Genomic DNA, 26,572 nt, shown 5'->3' with positions numbered 1-26,572 from the left:
GGGTCAATATCAGACTTATGAACTTGATCTGGACTGGGCTGGGATGTTTTCTTAATGTCCAATTACTCTGCATACAAAGTTCTTTGTGTCTATGAATATAAAGTGTATATAAAGTGTCTATGAATCTTGTTTCTCTAGTCTACCCAGATTAACACAGCCACCCTATAGGCCAGGGTAGAAAAGGAGTTTCCAAAACCAACTTTTTATGGAATAGAAAGTACTTTCACTTAAGAAGTAGCTAGTGGTTTCGAACTGCCAACCTTGTGGTTAGCAGCCCAATGTAAAACTTCCACACCAGCAGGGCTCCTACAGTCCTGCCAACAAATGGGAAGGTCAAGTTGCAAGGCCAATACACTTGTTTTATCTTAAGCCACTAAGATTCTTCTAATTTGTATTTTACCTTAAGGAAACAAATACACTATTTTAATGAGCATTTCAAAGCTCATATAGTCAGACCAGTGGAGAGGCAACAGCCAACCCGCTCATCTTTCTGCAGGCACTCAGCATCTGCCCTCCCTACTGCGGCCAGGGCGCCCCAGAGGAGATCAATGAGGTGGTGAACCTCTCCTGAGCCCATTTGGACTCACAGTGACCAGGCAGGAAAGAATCAAAACTACATGGTGGTGCAGGCCTGAGGGGCAATGTAAATGTCAAGTAAAAACAGCTCCTAGTGTCTCTGTACTGACCTTTAAAACAACCATCAGACATTCATTGTAAAACAAACCAAAAAAACAGGCCTCTTGGTTCACCCCTCCAAGACTTGACCTTCCTATCTCAGTAAGAACTCTTCTCCCAGTCACTCAGCCCAGGGCCTTGCTGTCCCATCCATTGCTCCACGCTGTTCTTCCCACCAGCAAATCCCACACGGGCCCTCCGGAAGCTGATCCTTTCCCACAGCCCGCGTCTCTTTCCGGATGAGGCAAGGATTTTCCACATGGTCTCCCTTGGCCATGGCACTAAGTCTCAGTGGGCATGATTGCTAAAAAACAAAAACAAAAAAAACCTAGAATATAGTCCTGGTTCACTGTAACCTTCGATCATTTGCCATATCTCAGAAAGGATGCCCTTGCACCATGATGCCTCTCTAAGTTCACCCTGTCAGAGCCAGCGCTTCCTCCTCCTCCCGAAAGTCCACCTGACAGCCTCACCTGGGCTGCTCCGGGTACTGCCAGGCTTGCTTCTCTTAACCCCTGGATGATACAGCTCGGGGACAAGAGAGCATTTCAGAACTCTTGAATTTCCAAGCAAGACCCAAGAAAACAGAGTTACCAACACGTCCACCTCGGAATAATGTATCTGGGGCGACAAGCAGTAATTAGGCGACCCTGTAGCTAAACACTTGAAACACGTACATGAATTCCACTGCCGACAATTTCCTCTAGAAACCACGGATGCACACTGGAAACAGAATGAAGGCTAGCTCTTCGATGCACAGATTATTGATTTATGCTTTGTGATGGATTGCTTCTGATTCCAAGATGGTCAAAGGCTTTATTCAAAAGGAAACACCATGAGACCGTCAGGTCGGTGGGAATGTGTCGTGATGCTTCCAGACTCTAGGCTTGAGGCTGCTCACTGCCAGGCTGCCGGGCTTTGTTCACAAAAGATGCAGTCATGGGCACCCACTCTCACTCAGGCAGGGAGCGAGCGGAGACCCAGACAGGCTCCAGCCCTGCTGAATCAGAAACCTGACCTGGGGCCTGGGAATCTCTAGCACAGCGGTTCTCAACCTTCCTAATGCCGTGACGCTTTCATACGGTTCATCAGGCTGTAGTGACCACCCCCGAACCATAAAAGTATTTTCATTGCTACTTCATAACTGTCAGTTTGCTACTGTTATGAATCGGGTGACCCCTGTGAAAAGGTCACGTGACTCCCAAAGGGGTCACGGGACCCACAGGTTGAGAACCGCTGCTCTAGCAGAACAAGCTGGTCAGGTGATCACTAGCCCTTAGGAGGTACAAAGAGTTAAGTGGTTGGCTACTGACTGAAAGGTTAGCAATTCAACTCGACCCAGAGACCCTTTGAAGTCTGTGGAGCGAAGTTTGCCTCCGACCCACGAGGCGCTGTCAGGCGCCGGAAGCAACTCAGCAGCAGCGAGCTGGTTTGTGTCTCGCTGCGGCTGGTGAGACACACTCAGGTTTAAGCAGCACAGCTCTGAGGATCGTGGCTGCGAACGCAGGGGGGTGGGGGTGGGCTAAGACTTGAACAAATAGACTTCTCAAACTTGTGTAGGCACAGCTTAAGGAAGGAGCTGGAATTCTCAGTAGTTCGATCAGGACAATCGCCAGGGCCCTACAGCAGATGGGAAAAGTGGTGAGCTTTGAAAGGACAATGTGACTGTGTTCATCGGTGGCCACAGCAGGCAGTCAATTCAAGTCTAATTTCAAACTTTACACACCAGCCTGTGTGATCACATACTAAAGGGATCCGTTATCAGACATCAAAGAAAGAAAAATCCTATCATTGTGTGCTCACCTCCATGATATGATTGCTGAAGACAAATGGGTGCATAAGCAAATGTGGTGAACAAAGCAGATGGTGCCCGGCTATCAAAAGATATAGTGTCTGGGGTCTTAAAGGCTTGAAAGTAAATGAGCGGCCATCTAGCTCAGAAGCAACAAAGCTCACATGGAAAAAGCACACCAGCCTGTGCGATCACGAGGTGTCAAAGGGATCAGGCATCATCAGAACAAAAAATGTTACCATAGTGAATGAGTGGGGGAGTGCAGAGTGGAGACCCAAAGCCCATTTGTAGGCAACTGGAGATCACCTGGCAGAGGGGTCTTGGGGAGATGAGCCAGTCAGGGTGTGATGTAGCAATGATGAAACATACAACTTTCCTCTAGTTCCTAAATGTTTCCTTCCCCCCGCCTCCAATATCATGATTTGAATTCTACCTTACAAGTCTGGCTAGACCAGAGGATGTACACTGGTACAGATAGGAACCAGAAACACAGGGAATCCAGAGCAGATGATTGCTTCAGGACCAGTGGTGTGAGTGGCGATACTGGGAGCGTAGAGGGAGGGTGGGTTGGAAAGGGGGAACCGATTACAAGGACCTACATGTGACCTCCTCCCTGGGGGACGGACAACAGAGAAGGGGGTGAAGGGAGATGTTGTACAGGGCTAGATATGACAAAATAATAATTTATAAATTATCAAGGGTTCATGAGGGAGTGGGTAGGGGGGAGCGGGGAGGGAGGGTAAAAAAATGAGGACCTGATACCAGGGGCTTAAGTGGAGAGAAAATGTTTGAGAATGATGAGGGCAATGAATGTACAAATGTGCTTTACACAACAGATGCATGTATGGATTGTGATGAGTTGTATGAGCCCCTAATAAAACAATTAATAAGTAAATAAATAAACGAATGAATGAATAAAATTTTCAAATTTTATCTGTCCATTTTAATCACTTCTGCCGCTCACTTGGAAATCTCAGCTGCTTCTCCCCAGTGGACATTTCGGAAGGACAGGAGAGCAGCCAGGAAACACCTACTAACCCGCGGCATTGTGAACCGCAGAGGAGTCTTCATTTACAAGTCATTTAGAGCAAGAAGCATTTACTGTACATTGCAAGCCAAACAGGATTGCATCATGAATAATGGAGAAAGCAAAGTGCATTAAGAATTCTTCGGAAGATAATGCTCTCTCTAGGCCCCCAGAACGTATTATCATCGAGGCCCTCGATGTGCCAGGCACGTGCCAAATGCATCAATGCCTGGTAGCATCCTGCCTCCCAAGATCAGAAGGGACCAACCCACTCTCGCTTTGTTTCAAAAAGTAGAGTTTCAACATACAACTTTTCTCTAGTTCTTTAATGCTTCCTCCCCCATCGTGATCTCAATTCTACCTTACAAATTCAGTTAGACCAGAGGATGCACATTGGTACAAATAAGAGCTGGAAACACAGGGAATCCAGGACAGATGAACGCCTCAGAGCCATAATGGGAGTAGCGATACCAGGAGGGGAAGGGGAAAGTCAGGTAGAAAGGGGGATCTACATATAATCCCCTCCCTGGGGGACGGACAACAGAAAAGTGGGTGAGGGGAGACATCGGACAGTGTAAGAAATTACAAAATAATAATAATTTATAAATTATCAAGGGTTTGTGAGGGTTGGGGGGCAGGGAGAGAGGGGGGGAAACGAGGAGCTGATATCAAGGGCTCAAGTAGAAAGCAAATGTTTTGAGAATGATGATGGCAACAAATGTACAAATGTGCTTGACACAATGGACGTATATATGGATTATGATAAGAATTGTACAAGTCCCCAATAAAATGATTTTAAAAAGAAAAAAAAAGTAAAGTTTCTGTACCCTTCTCTCCTGCCCCTCACAAGATCCAGCAATTTAGTACGCAAGCAGCTCGGGAGCTGGGAATTCTAGAAGCCACCGACAGCTCAGGCAATGTCGGGCTCGGTCTGTTTTCTTTTCTTGGACAAGGCTCCAGCATGTGCTGCATGAATACATCCTGATTTCTGTAAACCTTCACAGATCAAGAAAATAAGTACTTGGGAGAAAATGGGCACTTGTGCTTCGTAGATTAAAAAAAGAAAAGGAAACAATACAAAAAAACAAAACAAAACCACAACAGCCCCCAAGTCCCGGACAAAGAACCATCAATGGCGGCTTCGTGACAGTTACAAGCTCTAAACCCCACTCAATACCTTTGGGCGCAAATAGTAGGCGTTTCTCTACTTTTTAATCTGCACTGTGTGAGTCCATTTCTCTACCACTGTGTGAGGATATTAAACCAAGGTTTCCCTGTATTTTCGTTCAAATATGACTGGATACTCTGGATCTAAGAGGGTAATTGCCGCAATTCTTATTTTCCTCATATTATTCCACTGCCATAAATCCCAAACGAGGCTCAGTACGTCCTCTACGCTAAAATCCATGCTTGGCCTGGCCCCGCTCTCCACTGCTTCATTTCGTGAGAACTTCAGGGGACCGTCCTGAGACAGCTGTAATCATTCCAGGGAGATGTGGACAATGACGGGCACCATGGATGACGACTGTGGGTCGTGACACCTCACACGCCCATCAAAGAGAGTGAATTTGAAGATGGGAATCTACTCCGTTGCTCCCTGGGAGAAGGATGAGGCTTGCTCTGCCCATAACGAGTTACAGCCCCGGAAACCCACAGGGGCCGCTCTACTCTGTCCTGCAGGGTCGCTATGAGTCAGAATCATTTCCTGGCAGGGGGCTGAGTTTTTATGGTGACTCTCCAAGACAAGTTTTTTGGTCACATGGGTAGACATCTTGACAGAATTTTCTACTCCTGGACAAGTGTGTTGTTATTCTAATCGGGATCATGAAATACATGCTTCATATAAATTTGAAAGTAACCCTCTGCTTAAATCTGTTCAGTATCATAGTAGCACCCAAGACACCCTGGCAGAGGCACGCTGATAGCTCTGGGGCTACAGGGGCCAGGGACCAAACCCTGGTCTCCCACACAGTAGCTGAGAGTTCTACTACTGCACCAGGTTTCTGCAGGAGAGAGATTTGATTCTGTCTTACAGTGGAATTTGGTAATGCTGAGCAAAACATAAGGAGTCCTGGTGGCAGAGTTGGTAAGTGTTGCACTGCTAACTGCCAGATCGGTGGTTCAAACCCACCAGGAACTCCCTGGGAGACAGTTGAGGCTGTGTCCTCCCACAAAAATTTCCAGCCTCAAACTCTGTAGAGGGTCAAGACAAGGCCCAGAGTTCCGTGGTGTTGGGTTGGGTTAGGTTTTTATCAAAATTTTAAGTTCACACATTCACTCGGTGAATTCTACGAAAATTCCACTGCTGGAAAATCTTCCCATAAAAGACATCCTTGCATATTTATATGCCAAAATATGTGTGCCAAAATATGTGGCAACAGCGAAAAACTGAACAACCTAAAGGTCTTCCCCTGGGGTTAAATACATTATGGTCCATAATGCCAATCATAGAACAGAAGGCTTTGCTCACAATCTCTATATCGACATGGGAAATAGCCTCGACATAGTGTGCACTCAGAATTTGGAAGGCCACCAATTACCTAGAAGGTGATTTCAGGGGTGTGACAAGCAAAACAAGGTATATCGGTTTGCTGTGCAGAACAAAGAAACAGATAGACCATAGCAGTATAATGGCCACTTAGTTCCAGCTTCATCCAACTGCTATCCACGGTTCATTTAATGAAACAATTACATCGTTTTCTAATCAGTTATCAAGCCCTCCTCCTCCCCCTACTGCCAAGCTATGGAAGGTATGAACTGTCAGAGAGCAAACCTCAGGGCTTGTTTGGTTTCATCCTAGGCTCCTGGGACGTAGCAGGAGGGGGTGAAGGGCATCACACAGCACATAATAGCTGATTAGTAAAAAGCAAGTTTAGAAATCAAAAATCAAAGTTGGTTAGTTACCTTTCTTCCAATAACACATCTCGTTGACCAGACTGTTTCTCAAAGAGAACTTAACGACTCGCTCTACTTCAAAGCCAGAGGTTGATTCACGTTTCATTTCCAAGATCCTAAAATAAGGTATTCTGTGAACGCCAGACAACCCAACTGCTTTCTCAGGCAGCCTGATGGCCCACAGCGCTCTGACCCCCAGGACTGTGCATCTATGGGGTACAGAGCAGTGGGGAACGGAGGCTACACATGGAATTAAGGTTGCTCATCAGCGGACAGGCAACACACTATCTGGATGGGCCCAATGTAATCCATCAGTTGAGTCTCCCAGGGAGCTAACTGGAGTGGGGTTCTACCTGTTCCGTCAGCCTCCAGAGCTGGAGTCTGTCCAACCCACCTCTGTCAAGGAGTGACGTCTTGACGTTGGCGAGGAGCAGAAAGTATTAGTCCAACACAGGATCTCTCATTGCCCTTACCACAACTCTTTTTTTGTCCTATCTTATATTCCACCACCTTTTCCTTCAAGAAATCAGTGTCCTAAGAGGACATAATTTTTAAAACTTGCCTTTGTGCAGTGGACACTTGCATGGACGAGGGCCTGTGGTTATGCTCCGGAAGTGGCTTGTGTGAACAGGCTCCTGTCCCTCACTTCTGCACGGACAGGGCGTCCCCACTGTCTGGACAAGCAGCATTAACACTTTGGAGAAATGCCTATCACGAGTGTGTATTTTCTCACCCGAGGGATTTCCATTATTAGATTCCATTCTAAATTCACAGCTTTAAAAATTCATCAAAATGGAATTTCCGAAAAGGCAGGTAAACAAAAGGCAGTCCCCCTTCCTCTGGCTTTCATTTATTTTCTCAATCTGGTTCATGAAAATGGTATTGATCTACTTATAGGAAAGGTTGCTTCTCCCAAAGGACTCATTTTCTCCATGCATTACATAACCTACTGCTTTTTGCAAAAGGCAAAAGTAGAGGCAGGCCCTCCATTTTAGAACACAAATATTTAGAATGTAAAATAAAATATAATTCCTAAGGCCCTTTCCCAGCGTAACTCACAAAGCCCTTATCTGAACACAGACTGTAGGTTAAATACCAAGCATTTGCTAGGACAAGGTGAGGCTTCAGAGTGTTGGAATATAAATTTGAAAGCGATCGAAAGCCACAAAGCCATAGATGCTTCCTGTTCTTAAAGTGGTTTCTCATGCGAAGGTCAAGGAAGAACTCAATTGGAGAGCTGGGAGGAGGAGCAGGCCACGGTCTGGGAGTTGATGCACTGTTCGCTATGACGCTTCGCTCATTTCCTACTTTCGAACCAAGTCCTGGTTTTCTTGCCTTTCTTATGCTCACCTTCACCAGGGGAGAGAGCATTTCACAGGACTATCACAGGCAGGAGTCCTGCTGGCTGTGGATTAGGTGTTGGGCTGCTAACTACAAGATCAGCAGTTCGATTCCACCAGCCCCTCTACTGGAAAAAGATGAAGCCATCGATAGCTGGAAAGCTATAGTGTCTTACCCTGTCATATACAGTTGCTATGAATCACAAGTGACTCAATGACAGAGTTGGTTTCTTTTTTTAAAATTCTATTTTATTGGGGGCTCTTACAAGTCTTATCACAATCCATACACATCTCCATTGTGTCAAGCACATCCGTACATATGTATAGTACAGCTGGGGGATGGGGAAGGCAGACAAGGAAAGGTTGTGCCGGTACTATAGGATCCATCGGATCTGCCAACACTGCCAGAACTTAAAATTCTACAATGTGCTGTCTGTCTGTCTGCTCTCTCATACACACAATCTACTTTCTGACTCATTGCTCACACCTCTTATTACCCGCCCACCCCCAAGCCCCAGAAGTGTTACAATTATGATTTAGCAGATGGCGAGGCCTGGCAACTCACAACCTCCTAAACTGTCTTCCAAACTCAATCCAAGTCCAAAACGGGGCCCAAGGACTCACTGGTCACTCAGGCAAAGTCCACAGCATACACGAGCAAAACTTTTCACTCTTTCTTCCACCACATACTAGTCCCCCCCCCCACCTAACATGCATCTATAAGCCCTGACTTTGCGTCGAAGGAAAGCAAACGTCGTCAGCGCCAGTGAAAAAAATCACCCCTAGAGAATAGTTCTTCATCTCGGGGTAATAAAAATGTAAACCAGGCCGACAGTGGCAGCGAGCTCATCTCTAGGACCCTCTTTCATGGGCAATGCAGACCTGTCGTCGTAGCTGCCAACTCTGGAGCCACAGTAACAGGGCCAGAGGAAAGGAATTTCCACCTCCCCCCACCCCACTCCTATCCCCCCCCCCCCCAGCATACTAAGAAGGATCATACCACATGGCTACAATGCTTCACTCTCCACCTCGGGTTCAGGTTTGACTCTTCCCCGCCGTGGCCACAGGACTGACAGACAGGAGAGAAGGGAGAGGGAAGAGGTAGTATGGATCCCGTTCATTCACCAGTTTCAAGGCGTTTAATCCTTTGGCACCCCTGTGGGCAGGCAGGATGGGAGGAATTGGGCCGGTGGGTGCGGTTTGGGGTTGTCGTTTTTTTGTTTTGTGTTTTTTCATGTGTCTCCAGCTCACAATTGGCACATCCAACCTGGTGTCTCCCCCAACACTCTGGTGGGTGTCTATGTCACAAAGCTGCACTGTCGGGGGGTGGGGGGTGGGTGGGGAGGGGAGACAAGCATGGTGAACAGGCATGTGACCACTCCCAAGAGCTCCTTTATCTCAGGGCTGAAACCTAAAAGCGCCCCCCATGTTACAAGACACGCCTGGCTGACCCTCAGGAAGGTAGGACTTGAGAGCCGTGTCTCATATAAGTACAATACCCAGCCAAGAGGACAAAACCTTCTGAGCTAGGACTCACACAAAGAAAATCGAGGAAGGTAATCGGGATGGAGGGAGAAAGGCATCCTTGGCAAAAGTAGCATCCACTGAAAACAAGCCCTGCCAAAGCCTCGCTGGGAAAGGTCCCGTGATGCTGCCCTGTGGTCTGAGAGTTCATTGATGCTCCCAGAAGCCAAGGCCAAATCCAAGGAGGATTTGTGCTAGGGCATCCAACCAAGTGCCTGAAACATGTCTACAGGGCTTAGGTTTGTGTGCGCGATCGTTAGGTCTGTTTGCTGTGGATCGGTTATGAAGAACCCACATGCCATCAAGCCGAATCCAGAGTACAAGTGCCTCTGTGGGTTTCTGTAACTCTTGATGGGAGTAGAAAGCCTCATCTTGCTCCCCTGGATCGGCTGGTGGTTATGAACTGCTGATCTTGTGGTTCCAAGTCCAACGCATAATCCACTACACCACCAGGACGCCCGATCATAAAGAAGGCAGGCAGAAACGTTACATTTTGCGAGGCAGGTAGGCAATACTAACTACAGGAGGCATGAACATTACAGCTTCTTACAGAACCACAAAGCCATGCCTTTAAGTCTGTGTCATCTCACACATGGGCGCTTTACTTGCTATGGGCTGTAGGTAGATCCGCAGCCACCAAGACGTTCAGAGCTCTGGTGTGCTAACCTGAAAATGCCACGTGGCTAAGAATCCTTTCTTCTGCTAATGTCGAGAAATAAAAAATAATCAAGAACCACGGTGAAGTGTGCCCAGCACTAGTAAGCTGGGTTAGGAAGCCATCTGCCTACCTGAGGGGCCCTCCCCCATTCCACACTCAGCGAGCGCATAGTAGGTGCTCAATAAACATGTGCCGCACGAATAAACGAGCAGTTGTGGAGATTAAGCATCGTCCGATGATACCGTGACACAGCAGACAGGTGAGGGAGCAGTGCATTTTCAAGAACAAGTCACAACCCAGATCGCTCCGTGGTTTATTTAGTAAGTCCTGAGGGTCTTACTAAAGTCAGGAGGCCCGTCTTCTATGCTTGTCTGATGGACACACTAGGTTCCCCCGGGCCAACAGCCCCAAAACAAGGAAATTCAGGCAATCAAGCCACTGCTCATTCCTGGAATGCCAGGCCCTCAATGGAATGTCCCTCCCTGGCTCCCCCAACAGGTCAGTGCTCCACACCTCCCTGTGCTGGGAACCAAGTCTGAGTGGGTTATTACACCCAGTGACTCAATAAGACTTCCTCTGGTCCTAACCCACACAGCTAGCTCAGGTCTCAAGGTAAGAGACAAACTGATGTGCAGGCTACAAATTGGGGGGTTCCCTCTGCCCCACTCGGGTATCAGTTTTGAGCTTGGGGATCTCCAAGCGCCAGTCACTTTTGACCTCCTGGCTCCCACAGCTCTCAGGTCTGACACTTCAAGAGAACAGCTCAACTGTATGAAAGCAAAAAGGACTTGGGTGAAGAGACACACAGAATGGGGTTCCCAACACAGAGGGCTGGGAGGCTTCTCAATGCAGTTTTCCTTTCTCAAGACAGGCCACATTACCCTTCCATGTGCACCGGTGCCTTTGATCCACCAGGAAACCCACTGATGATTCTGCACCTAGAGCCCTTATTAGTCTAGATACCTACGCATGATGGATTACATTCAACTTTGAGCTCACCCCGAGACTGGACTGATACACCACCCAGTGGGTCTCCCAGCTCGCTGAAAGGCACCTCTCAATCTCAAACCCCTCGGGAGCGGTCTGGAAGTCTCATCCACGACATCGGCCAATGGAGAAATGCCAGAGTTTCAGAGGCATCGCTCAGGAATCCAGGGCAAAAACCAAATCAAGAGCAAGGACCACTTGATTCCTTTCCCCACAGATCCCTACCACCTCTTGGCTCAAACACAATACTAAGAAATGGAGGACACAGGAGGAAAGGCTTCTACCTGGAGAAGTTGAGGACCAGGGCCATAAAAGAGCCTTCCACTTCAGTAGTGCCTACACGTAAGTCAGATACCCCTCAAGAAGTCAAATGCACTACTACTGCTGGGGCTGCCCGAATCCCCAGAGAAGAGCACAGAACGGAGACAAGGACAAGCGGAAGCACCCCTTTAAGCTACTCACAGGACAGGTGGGTGTTGCCGCTCACATGCACTCATGAATATTCATGATTATTCATGAATAATCACAGGTCATCCGCTAGGCACAAAAGTACTTTGCTAAACAGTGGAGTCTCCACCAGCAATGAACCAGTCATGGAGTCCGCCACGAAGAATTTGCTCTCTCACACAAAGCAGCCAGGTGAGGGGATCTCGGGATGTGGAAGACGACCGCTACACCGTACGAAATCATCTGCTCAAGCTCGATTTGGGGGCACCGCAGACATGAGCGCATCTTGCCCTCTTTGCTGTGGCTCACAAAAAGTCAATTCACAGGTTCAGAGGATGGCTCCTGATGGCTCTAACATGGTCATGGAAATGGAAACCCACCTGCCCTTTGCCAGTGGCTCAGTTTTGACTATCGGATACAGTGAAAGGGTGACGCTTCCCTTGAGAGAAAAGGTAGAATACTAAGAAACCTGTTTCTTCTTTCCTTTAGAGCAGTGTTCTCAACCAGTGGGTCACGACCCCTTTGGGGGTTATCGAACGACTCTTTCAGAGGGGTCGCATGACTCATAACAGTAGCAAAATGACAGTGATGAAGAAGCAATGAAAATGATTTTATGGTTGGGGTCACCACACCATGAGGAACTGTATGAAAGGGTCGCGGCATTAGGAAAGTTGAGAACCACTGCTCTAGAGGATACTATCAGTAGGAGGCAATGTGGGGGAATGCTGCAGCCCTGAGACAATCATGTAACGATACACAAAAGGATAAAGAGCCAATAGCTTCGGTCAGGAGAAAAATGGAAGAAACCTAAAGCTCGCTACTCTGAACCCAGAAGTTTAACGATCACAACTCCCAGATATCAGCAGGTGCAGTTTCATGATTGCTTCCATTTGTGTCAGGTTTGCTGTGAGTGCTTTCTTTGCTGTTGTGACTGTTTGTGGAGCTGAAAGAAGCCTGCTGAGCCCAGGCGTGATGCCGATATAACGGAGGGGCACGGAACGGCACTAACTGGGGGGACATCAACCTCGTGTTTACCAGTGGCCAGTTTGGTGCAACCGTTCTGGGCCAGTCTGCTGCAAAGGACCCCTTGAACGTGCTGAAAAGACATCCCTTTGAGGACTGACGTGCTCCTCGCTGTATACGCACGTGGAAGCAGGCCATGAGTAAGGAAGCTCGGAGAAGAATCGCTGCATTTAAATTACGATGTTAAAGCCAAATGAACCACTGCCAGCCAGTCAACTACGACGCATGATGACTGTGCGGGACAGAGTGGAACTGCTCCTTTGGGTTCTTGAGATGTCAGCGTGGTGGAGAGCCTCATTTCTCTCCCCAGGAGCAGCTGGTAGGTTTGATCCATCAACCTTTCAGGTAGCAGTCCAACATTTAACCTACTGTGCCACTGCGTCTCCATTTTGAGTTGAAGAGTATGAAATTCAGACAAACTGCCTGAAGAGCCAACAAATCTTGGGAGAAGTACCGCCAGAATGCTTCCAAGATGCAAGGATGAGACATCCTCTCCCTTTGGGAATGTTGTCAGGAGAGACCGGTCCCTGGAAAAGGATGTCACGCTTGGTCAAGTGGAAGGCGAGTGAAGATGAGGACCGACGGTGGCTGCAAGGAGAGGTTCGGCAGAGCAAAGATGGTGAGGATGGTACAAACCAGGCAGCGTTTCCTTCTGCTGTGCGCGGGCTTGCTGTGAGTGGGAAGCAACTCAACGGCACACAACAGCAGCAGTGGTTCGTATCACTGAACAACTTCCAAGGAGCTCTGATGGTGCAGTGGTTACGTGCGTCCCTGTATGTAAAAGGTTGTTAGTGCCCAGGGTGAGTGATTCAAATCCACCAGCCACTCCATGGAGAGACGTGGCAGTCACTTTCCATAAAGATGACAACCTTAAGAATCCCTAGGAGCAGCTCTCTGATGTCCTGTAAGATCCACACCCAGTAGGTGGACTCAGTAACAATGAGTTTGGCAAGCTGGTCAACTACTCCAGTTTGGAGAGTGGACATACGATTCCTAAAGTCAATTTTACTCTTCTAAACTTTCGTTTCAAAGACCCCCCCGAAAACCTACCTCAGAGGTTTGGGGAAGGAGATGCAATCCAATTCCCTAGGAGGAGAAATGCAGTGAAGAAGAGAATCATTTCATCCAGGGACTTACTCTTCAATTCTGAATGTCATTGACATGTCCTTCTTAGCAACCATTTGGAATTAAGCTCTCCAGGGCGGTCAGAGGACATAAAAGTGATTGTTTCAACCATTAGAAGCCAGTGATAGCTGCCTCACTCCTCGGTCAAATTGTTGACCACCAATTAATGTGTGTCAGATTTTTTTGATCAATCAATATGTCTGAAAATTTGCATTCTAAGAACCATCCACACGATAAAAGGAAACAGCATATTATCTAGTTTGCTTCAAAAATCTATGATGCGCCCATGAGTGCTACATAACCTCAGTCTCATCACATTTACGTATCGTGGGGATGAAGAAGAGGAGGGGAGAGAGACAGGCTGAGTGATTATACTGGCCAGGCTTCGAGGTGAACGTCAGAGGATTTCAAATGGACAGTTTTCCATGTTGCTAAGTGGTTCAAAAGTTCAGGGCTAAAAACGTCAATCCAACCAAGAGCATGAAAATTCTTCCTGAGACAGAATTCAGCTACATTTTTTATAACAGCCTCCTCCTTTCATTCTTAAAAAAATTATATCTCTCCCTCAGGGGAAAGAGGATTATCCCATATTTACTTGAAAATCCAATTACACAAATGCATGACCACAGCGTGTTTGGCTAATTTATACAGGTGGAAGCTCAGTACACATGACTGTTATGAGATGTCATTCTAACGTTGGGTAAGGTTACATGCTAGATGTGGGGGCGGGAGGGAGGTTGGTCTACTGTTATATATCTACTGCTGACACTCAGGCAGAGCTTCTTAGCAGGCAATATAAGCCAGAGGCTGATAGGAATGGACCGTATGTGGTGGATTGAGAGCCTCAGTGGCGGGGGCCTTGGTGACATAAGGGTCTTATGTTGGGTTTCTAACCTGCAGACCTACCGTTCACAAACCATCCCTCATTCTGCGGGGGAAAGATGAGGCTTTCCACTCCCATAACGAGCGGCAGTCTCGCAAGCCCACAGGGACAGTCCCACCCTGCCCCATAGGGTGGCCGTGAACCATGGCGGTGAGTGCAGTCGGAGTCTTGAGTGCTGGGACAAGCAGGATGACTTCTGTGCCGTTTCTTTAACCTTCTCGACTAGGAGGAAGGGAAAGGTGCCTGGACACGGGGTAACTCATAATTATCATAGAAATCATAGTGGTAAGCAAAAGCTGGAAGCAGTACTATGGTTCAGCACCTGAAGAGTATGTCGGTTCTACCCACTCTGGTTCCTGGCGAGAAAAACCCTGGAAACCGGTTCCCATACAGATTGCAGCCTGGAGACCTCACAGGCCAGGGGTGTCACATGCAGACAGGATGGTCCGGAACAGACCAGAGGGTGCCTATCCGCAACAGAGGGGTGGAAGAAATCAAACTCCAGGCTCATCAGATGCCCTCAGGTGTGAGCACAATGGATCCTGACAGACAACAACAACAACAACAAAAGGAATGAATGACTGCTTTGCGAAACAACAGAGACCGCAAACGTCCCGGCCAGCCAAAGGTCTCCCGTTACAGGACCCCACTCACACGGCAAACCTCGGCTCAGACAACAGAAAAGCGGGTGCCACGGGTCGGGGGAGAAGTTGACTATCTATAATGGCACGTGGGGACATTTTGAGGGGGTCGGGGGTACGCAGCTGCCCTCAACTTTGAATTGGCAACACAGAGAGGAATGTCTAGAAAGAGTGGCTTTGCTGGTGACTTCTACCTCCATAAATGTGGTTTTTAATTTAAGGTTTGCTCCCTCAGACCCAACACCCATAAAGGTAGACGTGTCTCGTCGTGTGAGCTGTCTCTCTCAAGATCGGTCTCCAAGTGGCACCACACTCTCCTATTCCAACAGCCTAACGGGTCATGACCCAGCACAAACCACCAGGAACCAGCCCTGCTATTCCGCTCAGTGAGGGGCTTGACATAAGCATCCGGTACTCGCCCAATCACTGGAAAGGCTGAAGAAGTCAGGAGCCCCATTAGAGACTTTCTATGTAGCCATGACCCAAAGGTGGTGAACGATTGCCACCAGGATCATGTGGCTTCTCACAGTGACACAGGTGGACAAAGACCCAGAACATGAGCTGGGCTACAGAAACTGCCCATAAGCCCTCGGATCCCATTCCATGGACTTGCCTGCCAGCACAGGGCCCCCTCTCAGACATCCAAATCTCACACGAATGCCTCTCCCTGTTTCTGCATTTAGAAACCTGGCTGCAAGAAGTCTACGATGTGGGGCCTTTGGGTTCCCAGTCTCCCATCAGGAGGCAGGAATGTAGGTCCGGAGGGTCAGCCCACAGTAGAGCAATCCCACCATCCTTCCTATCCATCACCAGGCATCTTCCAGCTGGGAAGGCATGACAAAACCCCTTCCTATCTAAGATTAAGGTCCCAGTGTTATTAGGTGAACATTTGTTCCACTAATGGGTAAAACCAAGACCCTAACTCATTTCATTGTGGAAGAATATTTCATTTGCACACTTAGTTCCTTCCAGCCTCAGCAGAATAAAACGTTAAGATCATTTCATTTGATAACAGAGCCAACTACAAATCTCTTTTAACTTACACACCGGTCTTAGCGCTTTGATTCTTCTGAGAATTAAAATAGGTTAAATTTTACAGGGCATTCCCCACCCCCAGGTGCTCCTAAGTTATTTTATGACAAGCCAGACTCAGGAGGAGGGAAGGGACCTTCTATACCCTAATTACTGCCCCCAAAGACCCAACATAATTAAAACAATTACCCAGAAAAAAACAGTTCATTTCACTAACATGCCACCAGAACTGTTCTTCAAATTAGCTGTTCCGTAGATTTCTTGTACACGTAACTACATCCGAGGTATCAAAAGCGTTTACGAGCCCTCTCTTTCTGGAGATTTTAGCCTTTAGACATTTCATTTCTTTTCTCTAAATTGTAGAGAAGGGAAGGAATGAAAACATTTTCCTCCTCCTGACAGGAAAATAATTGGGTGGATATTTCTCGTTTCTTCCACTATTAAGACCAATATATATGTGACAAAGCGCATTGGCCTGAATGAAAAATGGTGTCCGACCAACGCTAGCTGGTCTGAGTTGTGAGAATCATCTACCAGCATTGTTGCTGGAAAAGATGAGGGGAGTCTCCACAGAAGAACTCCAATTCCCTCTTCTCCGAAAGCACCAAGGCAGCATCACCCCGTAAGTCTCTCGTGGCTCTGAAGGATGAGCAAATGTTATCACAGATTGCGCTGACGGAAGGAGTAAGGGCGAAAATGACACCCGGAAAAGAATGATTGCTTCTAACTCAAGGGGAAACGCTCACCTAGCTCTTCATCTTCAGCGTGTCTTTGTAAAGTTGACCTTGGAAACTACTTGTGGGCCATTATATACTGTTTTCTGCCAACGGCATCGGCAGGTAAAGCAAAAGGGGCAATATATTTAAGTGCCAAGAACAGTCTTTGCAATCTAACGACTTCAGGTACAAAAGCTAGCCCCTATCAGGGGGAGTTGAGAACTAAAAAGAATTCACAGAATAAGGAATTCAAACAACCAGTCCTAAAAGTAAGTTTTTTAGGCTATGGGACCTGCTGGCTTTTATCCCAGAACATTGCTGGGATTTCTGAAGATCTAAAAACTCCTATCTGCACGCTTAATTTTCCTCTAGGGCAAGACTTTAAATATGTGCATTACAGTGTGATCTTCCAAAGGCTCTTTTCTAGGAGAAAAAGGAGATCGTATTTCTTCAACCCTTTTGCAGCTGGGCAACTTATCCTCGAATGCCAACCCAGCTGAGTCTCCCCAAGGAGCCCTACGACAATGGGGCTCCTACCACCGACTTACCTTCTAACTCATCTTCACACGAGCCGCATTTCCCCCACATTGAAACTCTTTATATGAGCAGAGGCCAAAGGCCTGTGAGAAATCCCCATCCCCAATTCCCCTCAGAAGGAGTCTGGTGGTGCTGTGGGTAGGCATCGGGTTGAAAAGCAAGGTTGGCAGTTCAAACCCACCCGTTGTTCCTTGGGAGCAAGGTGAGGCTATCTGCCCCCATAAAAAACTTACAGCCTCAGAGATCTGTGTAGGGTCGTTATGGGTTAAAATCAACTCGATGGCAGTGGGTATTCTTCTGAGAATTAATTCATATTTTTCTTCATCATTGTCAAGATTCTAATTAAATACTGGGCACGCGGTGGGGGTGGGCGTGTCAAACAATGCCGTCTCTCATACGAGCTAAACTCCCATCTGTGCTTGGAGAAACATTCTGATTGATCACCAGGATCAATTGATTGAAGAAAGCTGCCGGGGACCTTTCAACTGTACAAAATCGATTCCGTAGAGTGCTCTGCACCTTTCAGGGTAAAATGACTTCAATTACAATCAGGACTAACCCCTGACGCATGGTTAAGTGGGTCTCAGTCCAGTTTGAGAGCTCACGTCAAGAGGGTACCGGGCTTCAAAATGCAGAGAAGCAACGCAAATTCACTCATGACACAAAGGACAAGTGTCAAGGGCAGCCCTTGGCTCCCCCTGTGTCTTACAGACAGACAGTTCCTCGGGGAAGCAGGTTGGGCCAATGACATAAAATCCATGAAGCTTAATGACCGGAGCCTGGCTGGTCCCTAAGAGCCACAAGGGCCAGTCTTCCCTAACAAGGCAGGGCAGTTCTCGACTGCAGCCGCAGCCTGGACTGCAGCGCAGCACCTGCGGGGAGGTTTGGCCACTGCCCCGGTCCTGGCCAGGTTCTGTAGCGTGCGGGAGTCAAGCAAGTGAGGCAGGAGCTGTGTTAGCATGAACCGCACCAAGCTGCCATTATTCTGGGGACTGACATGATATATTGTAACTGCTCCCATCATGCCAAGAGGCACTGTTTTAATGGGTCAGGTAGAATTTCTCCCAAAGTCAAAATGACTCCCATTTCCATGAAAATGGGGGCACCCCCCACACCCACACACACCCCTCTAATCTCTGGTCACAATTCACCCACGGCAGATGCCAGACACAGGAACGAGAGACGTGCCGGGCTGGCTATCTGTCTCCCCGCAAAGTCTTTCAGTTTATAATTTGGCTCCTCTGGAAACACAGGAATGAGCAAGTTACAAATATAATTACCGTGTTTCTGAACAAGCAGTCTCACAAGCGATGAATGCGCTAAGCGAGGGCGGCTAACTTACCTCCGGCTCGGGCTGTAAGGTGGGTTGGTCTTCAGCGGAGTTTGGCAAAATGGCCCAGGTTATGTTGGCACTGGCAGATGGCAGAGAGCCAAGGGTTCCGTTCTTCAGCTGCTCTGTGGAATGCGACTTGGGCCCGTGCCATCCCAGGATGTTTTCTGCAATAAAGACCTAGAATGATGCCAAGTATTTCCAAACGGAACATTTAAAAGCCCAAGAAATACGTACACCTCGTTGTATGAGGAAACCTGCTTAACATGGGGCCCCACGGGGGATGCACATGGGGCTCGATGTGAAAAACTAGGTTCTGACAAGCTAGCTTTAAGCAGCTCTTTGTATAACGTGAGGACCAGAGCTGCCACTGGCTTCCTCCCCACCTCCCACCCCCTCAGATCTGGACAAAAGCAAATCTCCTTTACCCAAGTCAAATTTTCTTAGGCGTGTTTGTTTCTCTTCTGTTTCATGTTAATCGGATCGTTAACAATAAAAAAATCAGAAGTCAAATGTTCTAAAAACTGCGCTGCTCCAAAGGTGGTTTCGATGTGAGCTGACATGATGACAACTAGTTAGCAAACGTGCCTGCAATCAGAACACGTCGTCTCTGCCGTCAGACGTGTCGAGGCCGGGCAAGCCGACGCCGGAAGCCCATCGCTGACAGGGCTGGTCCTCCCCATCTCGCGAGAAGCACTCTTAGGAACCCCAACTTGGAAAGCAAAAGCAGCTCTCCAATCATCCCTCCAGCATGAGAAATAAAAGCCCCCCATCTCTAGTATTAAAGAGTCCTCATGACACGGTGGTTATGTGTTGGGCTGCTAAGCTCAAGGTCTGCGGTTCGAAACCACCAGTCACCCCAAGGGAAGAAAATGGAGGCTTTCTACGCCCATAGAGACAGTCTCAAAAACCCACAGCAGTTCTACCCCTCCCTGGAGGGTCGCTCTGAGTCAGAAGCAACTCATCAACAGTGAGTTCCCTGGTACTATATTAAAGGTCATGTATCAGAATATTTTTACATGCTTCATACAGGAGGAAGGAATGAGAGGGACATTTCTCATTATAAGACGCTGTTGTGTGCCATCCAACTCTGACTCAGAACAGCCCCGTGTGACCCAGTAGCATTACCACGCAGGGTCTCTCTCCTCGAAGGACAGCGGTGAAGTGCCTGGATGCGAATTAAAGGGTCGGCAGTTCAAACGCACCAGCTGCTCTCTGGCACAAAGATGTCGCAGGGTGCATCCCTGAAATGTCAGCCTCAGAAATACTATGGAGAAGTCCTAGTTCTGTCCTCCATGGCTGCTCTAAGTCAGAATCAACTTCAAGGCAACGGGTTTGGGGTTAAACTTTCTGGGATCGGATCACCAGGCCTTTGCTCCACAGAGCTTGAATCAGCAACTCATGCGGGAGCGGCCCAGCCCCAAGGAGAATCCCGGAACCACCAGGGCTCCTTCACAGTAACGGAACTGGCTTCAAACTCAGCTAATTTGCAATCTATGGATCTGCCTGTATCTTTTTTTTAAAAACATTTTACTAGGGGATCATACAACTCTTATCACAATCCATACATATATATACATCAATTATATAAAGCACATCTGTACATTCTTTGCCCTAATCATTTTCTTTTTTTCCCCTTTTCTTTTTTAACATTTTATTAGGGGCTCATACAACTCTTATCACAATCCATACATATACATATACATCAATTGTATAAAGCACATCCGCACATTCCCTGCCCCAATCATTCTCAAAGCATTTGCTCCCCACTTAAGCCCTTTGCATCAGGTCCTCTTTTTTTTTCCCCCTCTCTCCCCGCTCCCTCATCCTGCTTGTATCTCTTCAATGTCCTGTGTGCATGGTTCTCTGTCCACCCTCCGCCATGCCTCTCCTCAGGCCCAGCACACAGAGTAAAACCTTATCCTTGGCTGGGGCTACCCTGGCAACCGTACCATTCTCTCTCACGGCCCTGGGGGACAAGTGCTCCCTGGATGCTGATGGCATGGTCTGGGGTCCCGCCGAGGAGGTGAACTGAACTCATACACACAGCTGCCTCAGTTACCACCGTCGCCTAAAACAGTCAGAAGCAAGAAACCATGAAGAGTCGGAGGACCAAGCGGAAAAAGGCTGGTGGGCAATTATGATTTTGAAACAGGAAGACATCCAGGAGCTCACGAAAACAAAAGCTTTCACAGCCTCTTCCAAACCCCTGCTTCAAATGAGCAAATAAAAAGCTAAGAAGATGAATATTCCGTTCTCAGTCTAGGAAGTGGGAGCACCAAGGTAGAGCAGAGCAGAGACAGACTCATCTGCACCCACTCAGCGGTCAGCGATACCTACCAGTCTTTTCACAAGAGCTGCCCGAAGAAGCATCTCTACGTACCCCCAAACACGAACACCCCAAGGTACTTGATGGAAACAAAATGACAGCGGCAGCTGGAAAGAGGGGTGTATGTGCTCCTATATGTGAGTTGGTAGATACCTTGTTCTCCAAAAATACTATTCTAGACAATAATCTCTGTTGCTTTTAAATGCCCAGTATTAGATCACGGCTTTAACCCTCAATGACCTCTCACTGCCATCAGAATAAAACCTCAATGATTTGGCTTTATCTTTTACGGGGAAGGAGGAGGTAACCTTTTCATCCAAGGGCCATTGGGATATTTATAAAATTATCCACTTAAAACTGAGCCTGCTGTATGTGCGGTCAAACATTTCATTCGCTCACCCCTGAAGTGACGGACGGAACTGCTTCTCTGCGGTGAGGCGGGTGATGTCAGCTGGTACGGATGCCTTCGTGGGCCTTACACTACCTGTGGGCCAGAGGTCCCTCACCCCTGCTCGAGGGCAAAGCCACAAAGCAGCCCACCCAACATAGTTGTCCTCGCCTTGTTGCTCACTATGCTCAGACTATGCTGAGATTTTTTCCCATTACCTCAAAGGAGTCAAGTTCATGACAGTCTTAAGAGGCTCTGCATGTGCAGTTCCCCTCTTCCTGAAGGCTGACCTCTCTAGTTGATGCATCTGGAGGTCGATGAAGTCGCTGTGTGAATCCAAGGGTCAGGCATAACCACCACTCGTACAGAGAGGCCTCATGGGCCCTCTCCAGCCCCCATGGCCACTCCCTGTCACATCACTCTGCTGACCGCTTCACAGCACTTGGCACGGTCAGAATGCTCTCTGGCCAGAGCATCAGCTCCCTCAGGCAGGGGGCACTGCTGCCCTTGCCCACCACTCGTTCCCAGGACCTGGACCACAGCCCCACATAGGATATACCCTCAATCAACATTTGATGAATGAATGAATGAATGAGTGACCACAATATCCAGAGACAGTATATATATATTTATCTATATATATCTATATCTATATATATCCTTTTATTGGGGCTCATACAGCTCTTATCACGATCCACACATACATCCATTGTGTAAAGCACACTTATACAGTCGTTGCCCTCATCATTCTCAAACTCACTTTCTGCTTGGGCTCCTGGACCCAGCTCCTCGTTTTCCTTTCCCCCCACCCTCCCCGACACACGCTATTTTTAATGATTTTGAGCTCGTGGCCTAAAAAATTTTTTAAAGGAGGAGAAAGGCAAAGCGTTCTATGTAACATGGTTTGCTCAACAGTCCTTGCTGTCACTAACAGGGCAAAAAGTCACAGCCCTGAAATCACAGAGCGAAGGATTCCGCAAGAACTGGGGAGGCAGCCTCAGACACGGGAAAGTAGAGGGGGCTGGGCTCAGGAAATCAAGGACTCAGAGCACCAGGATCTGCCTTGAGAGGTGGGCGAAACCGATGCGGGGCCATCGAGATGTAACTGTTAGAGTCAACTCCTAAGAAGAAAAAGAGTAAGATTGAAAGCCCACAGGAACCACAAACTCCTAACCTGAGACGAGAAGAACTAGCGCATGCCCAGCCTCCACTACCAACGATTCTGCCCAGAGACAACAGAAGGAAAATTGTGAAACACAACTCAAACAGAGGCTACGGGAACTTCCAAGACTATTATCTTAAGATAACCTTTGAACTTGGGATTGAAGCTACCCCCACAGGTCACCTTGCAGCCAGATTGGCGTTAAAATAAATATCACTCATGTGTAATGTGTTCCCTGCAACAATTAACTACGAGACCAAATGATCAATAATGACCCAGCAGCGAAGATGAGAGAGTCAGGAGGGGAAGCTAGACCAAGGGAATCGGAACAATGGAAATGAGAATGCTGACGCAATGTCAACATTACCATCAATGCCACAGACCAGTCTGTATAAAAGTTTTAAAATGGAAACCTCACTTAGGCGACATTTCACCTAAAACACAATTAAAATGAAGTATTGTTTTAAGTGAGAATGGAAAGGCATTTTTTTAAAAGATCATTTTACTGGGGGCTCCTCCAGCTCTTTTAACAATCCACACATCAACTGTATCAAGCATATGTGTACACATGCCGCCATCATTATATTCTAGACATTTACATTTTAGTTGAGCCCTTGGTATCAGCTCCTCTTCTTACCCTCCCCCCCCCACCCTCATGACCCCTTGATAAATTATAAAATTATAAATGAGTATTTTCTTATCTTGTATCGACAGCCATCTATCTCCCTTTCTGCACGGTTTCGTCCCCGCTCATCTCTCTACCTTCCCCTACCCTCCTGGTGTCACTACTCCCATTTCTGTTCCTGAGGGGCTTCTCTGACCTGGATTCTGTGTGTCCTGAGCTCTTATTTGTACTTGTGCACATGCTCCAGCCTAGGCTGCAGTGAAAGGCAGGACTGAGGTCATGATAATGGGGGATGAGAAAGCCTCAAGGAACCAGAGGAATATTGTATTGTGCCCTGGTTGACTCATCCCTTTCTTGTGACCCTTCTGTGAGGGGATGACCCATTGTCTACAGATGGATTTTGAGTCTCTGCTCCAAACCCCCTCATTCTCAATAATAAGTTTGTTTGCTTGCTTGCTTGCTTGCTTGTTTTGGGTCTTCTGATGCCTGTTACCTGATCTTGTTGACAGCTCATAATCACACAGGCTTGTGTGCTGCTTACATGTGGGCTTGTTGCTTCTCTGCTAGATGGCCATTTGTTTTAACTTCAAGCCCTTAAAACCCCAGATGCTATATATTTTGATAGCCAGGCACCATCAGCTTTTTCACCACATTTTCTTGAGCACCCATTTTGTCTTCAGTGAACGTACAGGAGGGTGAACATCACAGAATACCAGGTTGTTAGAACAAAGTGTTCTTGCATTGAAGGAGGGCTTGAGCAGAGGCCCAAAGGCCGTGCACTTCCTCAATGTATTGCCGTATAAATATATGTACCTATGCAAATACCTCTATTTTTATGAATATATTTACATAAGTGCACACCTATGTTTATGCCTCTACCCATAGCTTTGCTTCCTAGATTGTTCCTCTGTTTGCTTTTACCTTCCTCTGGAAAGGCATTTCTTACCTGTTCTGCTAACTGACTTATGCCTCAAAGACCCAGAGTAGATTCCGACTTTAAATATTGGGCGTCAGTGTCATAAACACAAGGTACTATATACTTGAAACAATGTCCTTTAGAGTAGTGAAGATGTCTTGGAAAGTACCATGAAAAAAACAAAACATCTCTGCTTGTCCAGGCAATCAAGAAAGTACATTCTCTCTGTCACTCCATCACCCACAGATGATATCCCAGGAGTCAGTGAGGAAGGAAGCAGAGAATCTAGGCTGTCTTTGGCACACTACATACGGGGATAAACAAAGACCAAGGCAGACAACAAGAAAGTAGTGCATATACAAGGGCAAATATAGTTTTCTGCATTCTCCGTGGATTCAGAGAATCGAAGAACCGCTGAGTGAAGCTAGAAGTCCATTTCAGATGAGCTAGCTACTCTAGAATTTGGCCAACAGTTTGGGAGTCTGGATGGACCCGTCTCATTTGAAGAAGCAGTAGGAAAATTCTAATATAGAGAAAACAAAAAGATTGTACAGAATTGGAAGACAGAAATGCCATCCTCAAGATGACTTAGAGCGGATCTCTGGAATTTCTACTGTACAGTGTCCTGGGCAACACCAGCGCAATACAGGATGAGGCAGCCTCTGACACAAGAGGAGGAAGCCAGAAGTAGCAAAAAGGGAGATGGGTGCATTATGGAATTACGTGGAGAAAAGCAAGTCAGCATCTGTAGAGGTAAAATCCACCGATTCCTGGATACAGAATCAATGCTGCAGAAAGCCAAATACACAGTGTCTGAAAATAAGGGTGTCCTGCCAGTGCGCAATTCAGAGATGGTAACAAGATGGGAGAGAAGAAAGGGCGTGAAGGACAGATCATTTAGATAGAAAACGTAGATCAAACTTTGAAGGGCAAAAAACCAGGCCAGTGTTGAACTTCACTGCCACACTAAAAACCAGAGGATGAACAGAAGAAAATACAAACATACTACAGATTTAGACTAGAGAGGGCAGGTCATGTCCATCCCCTGCCAAATCACCTTTGCACCCAAGCTCACTCTCACTGCCCTCCAGTCAATGGTAACTCACAGCGACCCCCTGTGGGCTTCCGAGACTATAAGTGTTCATGGGGACAGAAAGCCAATCTTTCTCCCGAGGAGCTGCTGGTGGCTTTGAACTGCCAACCATGCTGACCGCAGCCCAACGTCCAACCACTATACCACCAGGGTTTAACAATGGCCACCCCTTACTGAGCTTGCACTGGATGCCAAGACAATTCTGACATTTTCTAATGACGACCCCATCAAGGATTGATGAGATGGATAAACCTGGTGTGTTCTACAGTCCCGCCAGTGCTTCATCCGTCTCTTGAAACAACTCCAATGGTAACTGGTCAACTCCTGGAGTCTTGTTTTTTGCTAATGACCTTGATGAACTTAACTGCTTCCTTTAATAAACGCAGTTCTTGATCATATGCTAGCTCGTGAGAGGATTGAACGTTGACCAATTCCTGGTACAGTGACTCTGATTTCCTCCCGCTTTCTTGGACACTGACTGCATGGCTCGATATGTTTTTTTCAGGTTCTTCCCTTTGAGATCTGCCGAGTGCACCATGTTCTGTTCATTTTCTAACTCCAGGTCTTGGCACATTTCACTTTCAAATCTGACTTCTCCAACTGCCTTCTGAAATGTTCTCCTCAAGCCCTTTCGTTTCTTCTACTTGCCTTAGCTACGCTATGATTAAGAACAGCTTCAGAGTCTCTTCTGATATCCACTTTGATCTTTTGTCTTTTTAATGAGCATCTGCAGACATATTCTTCATGCCATCTCACAGCTCAGCAGCTGTTGTCACCGGTATCCCTCATAGCTGTAGTTCAATGCTCCCTGTCTGTTCTTGAGATGTTCTCTAAACCCAGAGCTGATCTACTTACTCAAGGTCATGTTGTGGCACTTATGGACCTGTTTTCATTTTCCTCACCTTCCACCTGAACTTGCATGACCAAGTGATGGTCTGGTTTGGGACACAGTCGGCCTCTGTGTCCTTGTTTTGGCTGCTAAGACAGAACTTTTCCATCTTTTCTCCTCACAGAGGTAGTCACTTTGATTCCTGTGTACTGAATCTGGAGAGGTCGTACGTGTAGTTGCTCGTTTTGTTGTTGAAAAGAGGTTTTCGCAATGAAGTCCTTGGTCTTGCAAAACTGTATCATGCAATCTTCACCTTCTAGTCACCAAGACCTTCTTTTCTAACTACTGCTCCTTAGGTATTGACAACTTTCACATTCCAATCACCATTCATAACCAAGGCACCTTGACTACATATTGATCAAGCTCAGGTGGAAGAAGTTGATAAAATCCATCAATTTCGTCAACACTAGCTTTGGTAGATGGCATGTAAATTTGAACAGATGTATTAATTGGTCTTCCTTATAGACATGCAGATATTACATCACAAATAGCATAAAGCTTCTTCTGGATGATGTGATGTAATTCCTGCTGAATTTAT

At 47.2% G+C, this 26,572-nt stretch overlaps 1 protein-coding gene across 2 annotated transcripts in view; it reads right to left on the bottom strand.

The window, feature by feature from the left end:
- Window positions 1-26,572, bottom strand: part of OSBPL10 (oxysterol binding protein like 10) — a 338,082-nt gene that overhangs the window by 51,812 nt on the left and 259,698 nt on the right. For both annotated transcript variants that reach the window (XM_075547107.1, XM_075547106.1), the window contains one exon: window positions 18,645-18,799. In XM_075547107.1, coding sequence (XP_075403222.1) covers window positions 18,645-18,799 — 155 coding nt within the window. The remainder of the gene's footprint in view (window positions 1-18,644; window positions 18,800-26,572) is intronic.

Source organism: Tenrec ecaudatus, chromosome 4 (assembly GCF_050624435.1).
Source record: "Tenrec ecaudatus isolate mTenEca1 chromosome 4, mTenEca1.hap1, whole genome shotgun sequence".
Taxonomy (NCBI): Eukaryota; Metazoa; Chordata; class Mammalia; order Afrosoricida; family Tenrecidae; genus Tenrec; species Tenrec ecaudatus.
The sequence above is the reverse complement of the archived record's forward strand: the minus strand, read 5'-3'. Positions and strand labels throughout refer to the sequence as shown.